The sequence below is a fragment of the Miscanthus floridulus genome, chromosome 10 (assembly GCF_019320115.1).
Source record: "Miscanthus floridulus cultivar M001 chromosome 10, ASM1932011v1, whole genome shotgun sequence".
NCBI classification, from domain to species: domain Eukaryota; kingdom Viridiplantae; phylum Streptophyta; class Magnoliopsida; order Poales; family Poaceae; genus Miscanthus; species Miscanthus floridulus.
In genome coordinates this window covers 51,448,930-51,463,596 of record NC_089589.1, presented here as the reverse complement: position 1 = coordinate 51,463,596, position 14,667 = coordinate 51,448,930, and the positions used below count along the sequence as shown (strand labels likewise).

Sequence of the window (14,667 nt, the reverse complement as noted above, 5' to 3'; positions counted from 1 at the left end):
ATGTTTCACCACTAGAATATGAGGTTTCCCCGGATGTCACCATGTATCTTGAATTTTTGTCTAGATCCGGCCAATACTACCTTTATGGATTTTTATTTATAGCTTGATAATATTTATATTATTGATTTGTTTGTTTATTGCAAGGTCCAACGTTGTCATTCTACACATTAATTTTTTCCGGACACTAAAATATCGCATGTGGGTGCCCACTAATAATATTGGTCCGGTTCGTTTAGCTGAAATATGGCTTATGTCGATGTTTATGCTGAAATATTGTGAGAGAAAAATATTTTTCGTTCGTTGAAAAGTACGGCTGAAATAGTGCTAAAGAACATGACGATTTATAATTATAATAGATATCATTAAATGGAATATATTTTTATAATAAATATATTTGCAAAATATAAAGAATAATATTTTTTATAAATTTAGTTAAATATTACTCAACGAAGTAGAATATTATTTTTTTTACTCAGAGAAAAATAGGATTTATATTATTTTTAGGATAGAGGGAGTGCGCATGAACACCGTGGAAATAAACAGCGTGTTCGTTGGTTGGTGCTGATGCTGGTTTAAGCTAGTTAGTACTGATTTTTTTAAGAGAAAAATACTATTGACCAGTTAAATAAGCCCGGCTGAAAGCGACGACCCAACAGACCGAAAAGCTCGAAATTGCAGTAGGCTTCCCGTGGAAGGAAGGCCTTGTTTAGATCACCTCCAAATTTTAAGTTTTTTCACTCTCTCTCCATCACATCAATTTTTAGCCGCTTGCATGGAGCATTAAATGTAGGTAAAAAAAAATAACTAATTGCACAGTTTAGTTCGAAATCACGAGATGAATCTTTTGAGCTTAGTTGATCCACAATTAGACAATATTTATCAAATAAGACAAAAGTGCTATTATTCATCGGGTTAAAATTTTTTGCAATCTAAACATGGCCGAAGAGTAAAATTCTGCAATGTACGAAAGGACAGGTCGGGTGCTACACTACAGAGCGAGCAATTAGGGCAGAACAGTTGGCGTACAGAGTGCCGCACGAATCACAAAGCGCAATCCAACGGTAGGTGGAAGGGGAATACCCCCGCCTCGGCTACCCCCGGGCACCGAGACGGCGAGACATTCGCAGCCGCCGCCGCCGCTCTTGCGCCCGCCGAGCCGCCTCGCTCTGCTCGAGCAAACCGCTCGCCGCCCCACGCTTGAGCCGCCGCCGCCCTAAGCTAGCAAGCCGCCCGCCCTCGCTGCTTCTCGCAGTTTGGGGGTCGCCGCTGCTGTTCGTCCTTGGCGGGCCGCCCGCTGCTGCCCGCCCCTTGGAGGTTCTCACGGATCTGAGGAGAAGTGGACGGAGGGGGACGTGAGGGAGAAGGGACGGGCGAGGGAGAGAGAAGGGGATAGGGCAGAGCCGAGCGGAAGCCAATCGTCTTGCGCGGCGGCCGCCCCCGCCGCCGCCGCCTCTCTCTCAGGTGATTGATGCAGATGCATATCCATCTCCTCGTCTTCCTCCGTGAATCGATCTGCGAGCTGTTTCAATGTAGCTAACCAGGTGTCATCCTCGATCGGACGACCGGCAGGATGCTTGGGCGGAAAGCCCCCAAAAATGGGTCTGCCGGCGCCGCAGCTCTGGTCGAAGGCCGCGACAACATCAGCAACCTCCCGGACGGCGTGCTGCAGCACATACTCTCTTTCCTGCCGGCGCAGGACGTCGTGCGGACATGTGTGCTCGCTAAGAGCTGGCGCCACATGTGGGAGTCCACCACCGTCCTGCGCTTTGTGTGGGGCGGAACGAATGAACCAGAGTCCATGATTCCGGAGTTCGTGGACCATCTGCTGCGCCTGCGCATCCACGGATGCACGCCGCTCGACACGTGCGAGTTCCGTCTCTTGGGGTATCATGAGATCGACATGACTCGTATCAACTTTTGGATCCGTATAGCTCTCCAGTGCAAAGTCCGGGTGCTCGAGCTCATGTGTTGGGGCATTCCTCCTCTCGATGACCATCCTATCTTCATCTCCCAATACCTGAAGAAGCTACAGCTTGCCGGACTTAGCGATGACGAGATGCCCAGCAGATTGCTTGATTTCTCCTGCTGCCCCAATTTGGAAGACCTTAAGATTGTTGACTGTTACCTAGGGTGTGCCTTACTCATCTCATCACAATCGCTAAAGCGTCTAACTATTGAGAATGGTTCTTTTGGTCCTGACTGCCGCATGCCTATCTGTGCCCCGAATCTCGTTTCACTATGGCTTGAAGTCAGTAACGGCATGATTCCATCACTTCAGAGGATGCCATCCTTGCTGGCAGCATATGTTAACATCGACAGCGATGTTGATTGCATTGATTCTGATGATGACGACGGCGACGATGACGAGGACAACCAAAGTATTCTCTTGCAAGGTTTATCAGATGTTCAGAACTTGGTGCTAAAATCTTTTTGGACCGAAATGGTATCCCTTACACACTTGAATCATAATGAGCTTACATTTAAGTTTTATTGATATTTCTTTGTTTGCATTGTCTATAGATTATTTTTAGAAGGGACTTGAAATTTTGCTCTAGTTTCAACAAGTTGAAGTCTTTGCTCATCAACGAATACTGGTGCGAGCCTCCTGATTTCAGCGCCCTAGCTTGCCTCCTCAAACTTTCACCGGTGTTAGAGAAGCTCACTCTTCAACTATATTCAGAGGTATATAATTTCAAATGATATTGCTGCGTTGTAGAAAGTATAGAACGAATTATTATTGTAGTTTGTGGATTGATCTGGGCAAAATCATTACATTTACTACAGGGACCTGAACATGACGTGGAGATAAAACTGAGCTGCAAACCATTGAAGATGTCAGCTGCAATATCACAACACCTTAAGACAGTTGAAGTCAAATGTCAAGTGTATGATGAGAGAGTTCGCAATGTTTTGACGTTTCTTAGTAAACTTGACATATGTAAGTTAACTTACATTATTACTGTCACTTTTTCTTATTTTACAGTATGGTTCCAAATTATATGAATGAAAGTGTCTGGATTTATAGTATTAGTTCTGAACCATAGTATTGTCTTGCTTATTGCTTATGAACGAAACACAAATGCTTCTTTTTTATTCTTGTTAATCAATTTACTTTTGCTTCGTGACAATAATTTGGTACTTTTTGTTTCATTGTCTTATCATCACCACCAGCTTAGAACGTTGTATTGCAGTAAAGTAAGTTCAATCATATCATTCCATTTTTTTTTCTGCCAAATTCATAAAAAGATGACCATTAGCTTTTTTACGTGAGTATGTAATAGATGAAATGTCATACCAGAATACAAAATTGTTTTTTAAAATGAGAATGTAACATTGATGTGATTTCCTTTGCTTACTGAGTGGCTAGCTTTTGTGCCAACATTTATACTGCATGTTCCTTTTTTTTTTTTTTTGAAATTGGTACCACTTCCTCAGGAATTTTCTGACACTTCAGAACAGCACAACCATTATTTTTTGTGGTTCTTTTAAATATAAAACAACATGTGTTGTGAACATATAATACTAATACAATTATTGTGTAACATATTTATTTAAATGTTTTTGACCTATTATTCTACATAAATTTCTGTCAAGCCTCGGGACAAATTGTTTTATTGTGCTGTTTGGTTATTATGTTATGTGCAGAAGTCTATTCCTGTCTAAATATTGTTACCATTCCTATATGTTTCTCATGTATTTTTTCATGCTCCTCAACTTATGGCATGCCTTTGGTATATGTGAAGGGTTTCAGTTCAGCGGATAGAAGGCTATGCATGAGAATGGACCTACTATAACTTAATTAAGTCAAGGTTAAGCTCGATCAACTCAAGCAGGCACAAGTATTAAGGATGTCGTCCTTGTCTGTAATCAGGTAGCCGGCGTGGTACCACGCTATGTAGTTCAGGCTACCTTCTTGCTTAATAGCTTGCTCAAACTAAATCTACCTCTTACCTGTCCATTTACTATATATTGATGTATCAGAAACCTAATAGCACATGTTTGCTTGCTATGTTGAACCAGCGCCTAAGGAACGAGCACTTGTGTTTCTCAAAGTGAGATTTTTTAGCCTGTCCATTGTTTCCTAGCATTGTTGCAGTGGAGAAAATGTTCAAATGTCACCGCATTTTGGACATGTGAAACTATAGAACGCTGAAGTAGGGTATTCTGAATTTCCATGCTAGATAAATCTGAAATTTCTCATTTTCCAGGTGTAATGCTGAAGATGTTTGATTAAATCGTTGTTCATTATTTCACAAAAACAAGGGTTTGAAAATGTATCGTATTTCTTTTGCCTTGGTGTTTGCATTGGTTTAAGGGATGTAGCTTCTAGATAAAGAATTGGAAAGCTAGCATCCTGTACTGTGTTATTTACCTCCTTCCTAAGGTCTTGTTTGGTTGCATATTTATCCACGTCAATCCACATGTGTTGAAGTGGATTGAAGTGATGTGGATACATGTGCATCTAAACAAGGCCCAAGCCTAATAACCAGATTTTCTATATGTCCACGGATGTAACGACTTTGGTTTTAAAATGGGAGGCTGCCGACACTGAATTGTAACGATATGGTGCTTGTGCTTTGAGCTGAGTGAAATGTCGGAAGTAATCGAGCAATGGTTCCTCGTCCAGCTGGATGCATGCGACCGAGTCTCGTGCGTATTTGAACTCTTGCTGGAACCTTGAACTGTTACGATGCAATCCGTTGAAGAAGCAAATGGACCAATAGAAATTCAGTGATCTCATCCCCAGTGATAAATCCTAGGAATCCAACCCACAAAATAGTGAGTATGCTTGGGATCCATTCTTATAAACTTAGCTCTAAAAATTTTAGAGCACTTTTAGCTTAGTTTTGAGATGAAACTCTAATGTGAGGTGGGCTAAAGCAGAGCTAACTTTAAACCATCTATTTGGAGACTTTAGCTCTAAAGTTCAGAGATCTAAAGTTTAGAGAAGCACTTCATTCTTTTTGGCTCACTCAGAGTTTCCTCTAAATTTAGGCACGTCGACTTTTTTGGATTTTCCCTTCTCTGCAGGGGCACAAACCTCTTTAGTGAGCTCATCACCTCCTGTTCCTCCATGTTCTCTCATCCATACACATCCTGTCTTATCTCCCTCCTTTCTCCAGGACAGGGAGTCACTTTTTGTTGGACCATAGCGCCTAGTGTGGAACCCTTCGCTTACTCTACCCTCCTTCTCCACTACTACCCATTCGCCAAGAACCACTTCTCTTGCTGCTTCCCACTAGGGCTGCAACCCCTCATCCCATCTTCTCTTTTCAGGCAAAAACCTCAGCTTCTTCATGTACTGCCACGCCCCCCCCCTCCGCTAGCTCCGCTACACATGATTTGTTGGCATGTCCTATGATGCCACAATTGTAGCAGAACTCCGGGAGAAATTCATACACTATGGGGCACCATGGGGGCTTGCCATCTTCATCCACTACCAAAGAAACTCCATGCATCGGAGACTTTGTTGATGTTCAGCTTCACCATGATCCGTAGGTATTGGCCGATTGCTGATCTGTCCTCCAAATCCATGTCCACAAACACCCCCACCTCATTGCCGATCGCTTTCCCTGTCACCTTATTCATCATCCCAGGTGGTATTCCCAAAGCCCTAAGCCAAATTGGGACACACTCAAACCTATTGTCTTCCAGCCTTTTTTCCATCAAAATCAACCATGAAAGGATCAAGATGCCCAAGAGGGGGATGAATTGGGCTAATTCTAAAATTCTTTACAATAGTTAAACCCTACACTTAGCCCACTTCACCCCTTGTGCCAAGAATATGATTCTATTGATCTACCGCACAAAAGTTTAGCACCCTAAGTTCCAATCCTACTCTAGCATGGCAATTCTAAGAATGTAAGGACAAGAATTGAATTGCTCAAATGAAAATGCTTAAAGTAAAGAGAGGAGAAGGAATGCGGCGATGTTTTGCCGAGGTATCGGAGAGTCACCACTCCCCACTAGTCCTCGTTGGAGCACCCGCGCAAGGGTGTAGCTCCCCCTTTATCCGAGCAAGGATCAAGTGCTCTCTATGGGTTGATTCTTTGACACTCCGTCGCGGTGAATCACCCACAACCGCTCACAACTTGAGTTGGGTCATCCACAATCTCCGCCGGATGATCACCAAACTCTCAATCACTATCAAGCCGTCTAGGTGATGGCGATCACCAAGAGTAACAAGCACGAACTCTCACTTGACCACAACAAGCCTAATGAGAAGGGTGGATGCACACTTGCTACTCTCCTTGCACTAATGAGGCCCTAGTCTTGGATTCTCAAATCTCAATCACCTCACTAGGCTCTTGCTCTCCAAAGCACTCTCAAGGGTGTTTCTCAGCTGATCAAATGGGCAAGAGACCTCCCTTGGATGAATAGAGGAAGTATTTATACCCCCTCATTCAAAATGAACCGTTAGGAGGTTGCGTCAGCACTCTGCGGGGTGACCGGACGCTCCGATCAAGGTGACCGGATGCTCCGGTCAGTTATCCCCGCCATAGAGCCGTTAAGTTGTGACCGGACTCTGACCTGTGTCTGGTCAGCACTGACCGGACGCGTCTGGTCACGAAAACTGCTCTCTAGAACCTTACTGATATTGACCGGACGCTGGCGCCCAGAGTCCGATCACTTCGCTGTTCAGCATTCGGTCAGTAACCGGATCCTGAGCAGCGTCCGGTCAGCACTGACCGGATGCGTCCGATCTAGAAATTCCCTCTCTGGAACCTCTCTGGAGTTGATCGGACTCTAGCAACCAGCGTTCGGTCACTTTTTCACTCAGTGTCCGGTCGCAACTAGATGGCTCCAGTTTATCAAATGAACTGACCGGACTCACCCTTCAGCGTCTGGTCAGTCATTTGACCATCCATTCACTTCCAACTCAAAATCATTTGTGAATGAAGTTTGCTCCAATTGATCTTAGGGCTACTCCTGAGCTACCTAGTGTTAGATTTGACAAGTGTGCACCACACCTAACCCACTAGACTCACCTAGATCAAGCTACTAGTCCATACCCCCCTAATAGTATGACCAAAGGAAAAACAAAGTCCTAAACTACTCTAAGTGTCTCTTCAACACCAAATGACACTTAGAACTAGTCCATCCTTAACCTTGTCATCCATCCTTTGAAAACCAAAACGATTTCGATCGTAGGGGCATGACAACCGTGATTGCCCAATCAATTGCCATTACCATGACCTAACTTAATTGCCTCTGCAAAACACACGTTAGTCATAGTAATCTCGTATTGTCATTAATCACCGAAACCCAACTATGGGCCTAGATACTTTCAATCTCTCCCTTTTTAGTGATTGATGACAATATAACCTCGAGTATGTAAAAGAGATGAGGTTTTCAACATGCTTGGTTCATATAAGCTTTTGACAGTAAGAACAAAAGAGTTAGGCATGCTTATATGACCCAAGCCAACATGATGTACTCAATAGATATGAAATAAGCATGAGTACACGAAATAAAACTCATTTGAATCGGAGTAAAACACGGAAGCAAACCAAATGAGCATAATAAAGTAACATGACATATATAAAGATCAAAGTAGAGAGCACATATGTCACTTATCACATAAGTATCACACATCACATAAATATCACAATCACACGTATGTAGTTCAATGCACAAAAGTAAACATGAATGCATAGTAATGTGTCACACATAAAAAGCCAAAAGTAATAAATCATAAGCTCCCCTAGATATAACACTCTCCCTATATCTAACATACTCGATCCCTCTCCCCCTTTGGCATCAAGCACCAAAACCTAAGGGTCGGTCGGTGGGGCAAGAGCAGACGAGTCGGGCGTTGAGGTGCGATGAGCAATCTGAAACTATGTAGCATCATCCTCCGATCCGAAGCTCTAAGCTGTCTGACCCTCTGTCGTTGGAAGTGAAGCTAAAGCAGTCTAGGTTTGCTGTGAGACTAGTGCGGCCTATGACTCTGCAGGTACCACTATAGCAGCTGGCTCTGATGATGCAACAGAAGAAGGGAGCGTCTCTATAGTCCTAGTAACTGGAGCGACTGTGGAAGGAGCAGGGACACATAGCTCTGGCGATGTAGGCTGCCCTATCAACTCACTGAAAGTAGCACCAAGGCTCCTGGAAACTAGGGTGTCGATCACAAGCACTAAGGAGCTCTGAGCCGGTGTGAAGCCCGTGACAGTAGGTGTGAAGGAAGGACCCTGGGCTGGCACTAGAGAAGCAAACCACTAGGACACCTGCTCTGTCGGTAAAGCAAACTATGTAGCTGGTTGTCTCTAACTCTGAAGACCACTAGGCTATAAAGCTAGAGTCACTATAGTGGTGATAGGCTGGCCGAGCTGAGGTGTAAACTGTGGCGGTGTAGATCCAATAGCAGTAACGACATGCTACATAAAACTAAGTAACTGCTGCTAGATCAGGAGCTGCTACTGCTGCATGGCCTGCTGCTGCTGTATAGCCTGCTGCTGTCTCTAGAACTCATCCTGTCTGGCCTAAACCTGTGCTAGGGCTGCTGTGGTCTCCTAGGCCTGGCATGCCTGATCCTGCCTCATCCACTCAAGAATAGCGAGAAGAGCGGGGTCTGTCTATGGTGGCTGGGGTGGAGCTAAGCTAGAGTCACCGGCCTCACTGTCATGTCATTGAGGAGGCATCTGAGGGATAGCCTGATAGTCATCATCAGAACTATCACCGGGGTCGCTCTCGACCATACCCTCCTGCTGAGCATCTAGCTGCTCCTCCTCTATCGCTGCTACGCCCCTGATGATCTTATTCTGGTGGGCTACAGTCTCTGGCACCTTTAGGCGACGACGTGGCTGGCTAGGTGTCCTCACTGTACTGTGGCGGAGCATCTAAGTCATGTTATATGATGGAAACTCTATAGTGGCTCCTGTGTACTTAGTCATCGTCTCTGAGGACTTCACTATAACTGCCTTTTGAATCAAGAATGTGATCCAGTGAGCATAAGGCAGCTGTCTGTGACCTCTAAACCCATCTGCAAGAGTGTCCTCCATCTCTGATAGAATAACATCCCAAATGTCAAACAATGTCTGCTGTATCAAAGAGTTCACTAGCCACAACTGGATGCGAGTTAATCCCTCATGGTAACCCATCTTTGGGAGTAGGGTCCTCCTCATGATAGCATCAAGCAACCTAGCTGTAGGAGTAAGGTCTCTAGGTATCCTGCTTGACCCCTCGCCAAAAGGCTCTGTGAAGCAAGGTCGGACCAAATCTATAGGAGGCACAAGACCACCGTGAGGGCGTCTGGGAGGCTCTGTCTGACCATAGCAAACCTCATGAAGGTGGATGGGTGACTCTGGTATCCTGAGAATCTCTCTGGCCCTAAAGCTCATCAGCTTGTAGTCACGACCTCTGAATGCAAAGTGTATGAACCTGTGGCCTAGGTCAATCCAAAGTGAAGAGTAGAACTCACTGACCCATGATGAAACATAGCAGCCAATCCCTCCAAGTAGGTCTATCAACCCTAGCAGATATGATAGATGGGGATGAATCTACTCTCCTGCTGCTGCAACAACTAACTCAATAGAACAAACTCTCTGTGATATGAAAGCCACACCACTATTCAGATAAGCATTGTAGAAGTCTTCCTGTAGTGGTATATAGAATCCCTTTGAAGCACGCTCATCCCGCCTCGGCGGAAACCAGTCCTCGAACTACACGAACCTGAGCTGCTACACCTGCTTGGCTGTGGTTGCCCTTAGATCAAGGTGCGTCACTAGAGGTGACCCTGTGGTCTAGGAGGCAGACGAGAACCCCTTCGCTGTGTCTCTGGCCTTAGTGTCACCTGAGCACGAGTACGACTAGAGCATCGTAACTATGGCTGAGGTGCCTGCTCTGTCTCCTCGATCTGCTCTACCTCCTAAGTCTGCTCTATCTGCTGGGTGCCCTCTGACTGCTCTGCTGGCTCTATCTGCTGCTGTGGCTCCCCCTGAGGCTAACTCTCCTCTAAAGCGACCCGCCGGGACCACCTCCGGCATTCTTCACATGTGCCATTGTTGGAGCTGTAGAGAAGTACTGCTACTAACAAGAACCGACTGCCAACTAACATTTTCGAGGCTTAACTTCGATCTGTACTCACAGGCTTGGCCCTGAGTTGACTGATAACTGCTAAAGTGACTTAAAAAACACTGACTCGTTGCACAGTAGAATAGATTGGATATATGAATAATTACAATATACATCTAGAGATACGAAACCCTAAGAAGCAAGCAATAGATACCAAATTAGAGGCGATGGCTTGCTACCTGACAAACCGGCAAACCAAAGAGCAGAGGAACGGATCATGGGGCACCACTGGGAAAATGCCTAGGGTTAGGGTTCCAGCGCAAAGAGGTTCGACGACCGAGAAGATGCAGGGCAGTGATGGACTAGAGTGTCGGTGTGGAGCAATGTGGCGTGAGCGCGTGGCTGTGGTGCTGACGTGACGGCGTTAGGGCACGGGCGTGTGATGCTGCTATGAGAGTGGTGGCGCTAGGGCATGACTGTGCGGGAGCAACGCGGGCACGACTATGCGGGGCGTGCGGCAGCGTGCGGGCGCATGAAGGCGTTGTGTGGCACAGGATAGCGGCGATGCAAGCGGTAGCTAGGGCACGGGCGCGCGGTGTGGGCTAGGAAAGCTGCGACGATAAAGTCAGCGTAGGTGCAGGCGATGCAGGGACAAAACAACGTACGGTATATATGGTGGCCCACCCGTGATGAATAAGGAAAGGAAATGGAACAAAGTATTAGATCCGCACAACTTCAACTGATGGACGCTCTGGTGGCAACGACCGGACGCTGTCACCTGGAGTCTGGTCGATAATAGAGAGGTCCAAATCCCCTCAAGTCATGACCGGACGTGTTCGGTTGTCCTTGAATGGACGTAGCCAGAGTCTGGTCAATCCTGTATTCATCTTCTTTGCTTGACCAGACACAGAATCACCATTTGACCAGACGTAGGAAGAACACTGTTTTAGCGTCCGGTCACTCCTTTGTGCTTCTATTCACCTCCTATGAATTGACCGGACGCTGGAATCCAGAGTCTGGTGTAGCGTCCAGATGCCCTTTTTCAGCAAATCTTCAATATTCCTTCATGCTACCTGTTCCCAATCAAGTCCCAACTTTAATAGGACCCAAATAAACATCAATTGGGACTGATGTGAGTGACCTCTCTCAAACCCTCAAAATTTTCAAAATATTTTGTCTTAGGCTATACTTCTTTTTAGTAAAATAGGCAATAAAAGGGTAATCGAAAGGAAACGACAAAGCAACACTCATGCATATGCAATGCAATACTTGAAATTAATTCTAGTTGCTTGTCAAGTTTGATCCAAAGTTAAGCTTCTTCACTCGCTTTTCGGTGGTTATCTTAACCAAGTTAGACAAGCCCTAAATGCATTATCAAACATTAAACATGTTGTATATTACAATGCAATGCAAGGGACAACACAAGCTCATTTTCTAGTGAAGTTACTAAAATCAAGCACATTGAGCTCATTCCTCAAACGACAAAATATCGCCTCATCTAGCAATTTAGTGAAGATATCCACCAATTCATCCTCGGTCCTTACACCTTCTAGTGATATATCATTTTTAGCAATATGATCTCTAAAAAAGTGATGGCGGATATCTATGTGCTTAGTGCGATAGTGTTGAACTGGATTATTACTAAGCTTTACTGCACTCTCATTGTCACACAAAAATGGTACTTTTTCTAGAACTACACCATAGTCTAGCAAAGTTTGCTTTATGTAAAGTATTTGTGCACAACAAGCACCCACAACAATGTATTTCGCTTCGGCGGTGGACAAAGCCACACTATTTTGCTTCTTGGAGGACCAAGACACAAGTGATCTACCAAGCAAATGGCACCCTCTGGATGTGCTTTTCCTATCAACTTTGCAACCGGCATAATCCGAATCGGAATAGCCAACTAATTGAATTCTAGCTCCTTTGGGATACTAAAGACCAATACGTGGTGTGTGCTTAAGGTACCTAAAGATTCTTTTAACGGCTACCAAATGAGCTTCCTTAGGATTAGCTTGAAATCTAGCACACATACACACACTAAACATGATGTCGGACCTAGATACGGTTAAATACAACAAGCTACCAATCATAGAGTGGTAGAGAGTTTGATCAACCGTTTTACCTCTCTCATCTAGGTCGAGATGTCAATTAGATGGCATTGGTGTCTTGATTGGCTTACATTCATCCATATTGAACCTCTTGAGAAGATCCTTGGTATACTTTTCTTGAGAGATGAAAATCGCTTCTCTCATTGCTTGACTTGAAAACCAAGAAAGAATATAAGCTCTCCAATCATAGACATCTCAAACTCCTTTGACATCAATTCACCAAACTCTTTGCAATAATCTTTATTTGATGATCCAAAGATGATATCATCAACATATACTTGACAAATGAAGATTTCTCCATCAAGCTTCTTGGTGAATAGTGTGGTGTCGACCTTCCCAATGGTGAACCCCTTCTCAATAAGGAAATCCCAAAGGCGCTCGTACCATGCTCTTGGGGCTTGCATAAGCCCATATAGCGCCTTGGACAACCTATAAATATGATTATGATATCTAGGGTCTTCAAACCCGGGAGGTTGATCAACATAGACTAGTTCATTTATGAAGCCATTTAAAAAGCACTTTTAACACCCATTTGATATAATTTTATTTCATGATGCGATGCATATGCAAGGAGGATACGAATGGCTTCAAGTCTTGAAACCGGTGCAAAGGTCTCTCCAAAATCCAATCCTTCAACTTGAGAGAACCCCTTTGCAACTAGTTTTTGCCTTGTTCCTCACTACAACGCCTTGATCATCTTGCTTATTGTGGAACACCCACTTTGTTCCAATGACTCTTGCACCTTATGGTCACTCTTCAAGAGTCCAAACTTCATTGCGAGTGAAGTTGTTCAACTCTCCATGCATGACATTTATCCAATCTGAATCTTGAAGAGCTTCTTCTATATTCTTAAGTTCAACACAAGAGACAAATGAGTGATGTTCAATGAATGAAGCAAGTTTTTTAGATGTCATTACACCCTTTGAAGGACTCCCTATGATGAGATCTTGTGGATGAGCTTGTAGTAGAGGTGAATTTCTTCTATCAATCACTTGAGGGGGAGGTTGTGGAGCATCAACATCTTGAACTTGTGCCATCATTTGATTAAGGGAGACATGAGTATCTTTATTTTCTACTCTCCCATCTTTATCACCATCTTGTGGCACATTTGATGAAAAAGGTGGATCAATCACTTGTACATCATCTTCATCATCTTTAGGCTTGATGTCTCCAACCGGAATGTTCTTTATGGCCTCCCTCAATGGTTCATCACCTACATCATCAAGATTCTCATGTGCTCATTGGGAGCCGTTAGATTCATCAAATTCCACATCATATGTTCCTTCAACCAAGCTGGTGGCATGATTAAATACTTGATATGCTTTGGACTTTGATAAGTAACCAACAAGAAAACCAATATCACAACGTCTTTGAAACTTCCCTAGGTGTTGCCGCTTCTTGTAGATGTAGCATTTGCAACCAAACATCTAGAAGAATGAGACATCTGGCTTCTTCCCATTGAGCAACTCATAAGGTGTCTGTCGATACAGGACCCATGGGATACCCCACAAGGAAGGGAGAAGACCTAGTCTAATTAGGATACTTCCCCTGTACTCTTAGTAGCAGTATTACTCTGTAATCCTACTAGGAACTCTCATTGTAAACCGACTAGGATTCTGACCTCCTTTCTATATAAAGGAGGGCAGAGCTCCTTGGACCGAGAGTTCAGAGAACAATTGTACGACACGACACTTTACGATCAATCCAATGCAAAGGCTAACGCCGACTGGACATCGGGCTATTACTCAATTAGAGATCGAGGGCCTTTAAATAGATTTTTTACACCGGTAAAAACATGGCCCACCAGGCCCATTTTAACACGGCATGAAGACGTAACGGTCCATTTACCGACGCAGCTAAAATAACAGATGGCTCAAATCCACACAACGGTATAGTTCAACGGGCAGATTCCAGACTTACCCATCCAGCACCACGGCGGAGTTATCATATTACCACAAAAAGAACCCATCAACAATAAAGCAAAGAAGGGTTATCACACAAGGAGCGCAACAACCCAGTCCTTACAGAAAGAACTCAGAAATCTCATCAACAACCGGGACATCAGGAAAATAAAGAATTACAACTCAGAAGACAGGGTTCTTTCCATTACAACAGGTTTCAAAAATAGAAGATTACACATCTTACAAGACCCAATGAACTCGGTACCACAAAAAGCAAAGTAGCAAAGAGGAACCCAAACACGGCTAGGCTCTAGAACGACTACGTGTTCCAAATTGCTACTCGATAGAACAAACCGCCTTCGGCTATACTGTTTTCTTCAAAGGACAGACGCAGTGCATCCAAGGTGGAAATCAACAGCACGACGGGACAACATGGAGCAGAGAAGGCCGACAGGCATCTGTCTACCCAAGACCAATGTAATGCTAGACATGGTGTTGATCTGCACCGGACAGTCTCAGGGCAGGCGACAAGGATCAACCTAGAACTACCAGATGAAGGAACAAAGCCCACATCATAAGACTTCCTCCAACCACCACCACGTGCATCCTAGTACCTTGCTGCTACAGGATTAGCCTACCTC

General features: G+C 44.4%; 1 protein-coding gene across 2 annotated transcripts; it reads left to right on the top strand.

The window, feature by feature from the left end:
* Window positions 1–1,072: 1,072 nt before the first annotated feature.
* On the top strand, window positions 1,073–4,146 carry LOC136490215 (MEIOTIC F-BOX protein MOF-like). Of its 2 annotated transcripts, none has more exons than XM_066486704.1 (5): window positions 1,073–1,461; window positions 1,570–2,443; window positions 2,521–2,682; window positions 2,785–2,938; window positions 3,752–4,146. In XM_066486704.1, exons 2-5 carry the CDS (start codon window positions 1,571–1,573, stop codon window positions 3,775–3,777), a joined length of 1,215 nt encoding a protein of 404 aa, XP_066342801.1. In that variant the 5' UTR covers window positions 1,073–1,461; window position 1,570; the 3' UTR covers window positions 3,778–4,146. The 2 variants fall into 2 exon arrangements, with proteins under 2 accessions (XP_066342801.1, XP_066342802.1); XM_066486705.1 differs by having other exon boundaries at window positions 1,075–1,461; window positions 3,744–4,137.
* Window positions 4,147–14,667: the final 10,521 nt, after the last annotated feature.

Excerpts from the sequence above, each read along its gene's own strand:
- LOC136490215 (XM_066486704.1), top strand. The coding sequence starts at position 1,571 with ATGCTTGGGCGGAAAGCCCCCAAAAATGGGTCTGCCGGCGCCGCAGCT. Across the intron at positions 2,444-2,520 it reads AATCTTTTTGGACCGAAATG|ATTATTTTTAGAAGGGACTT; the intron begins GTATCCCTTACA and ends CATTGTCTATAG. Across the intron at positions 2,939-3,751 it reads TCTTAGTAAACTTGACATAT|TTCAGCGGATAGAAGGCTAT; the intron begins GTAAGTTAACTT and ends GAAGGGTTTCAG.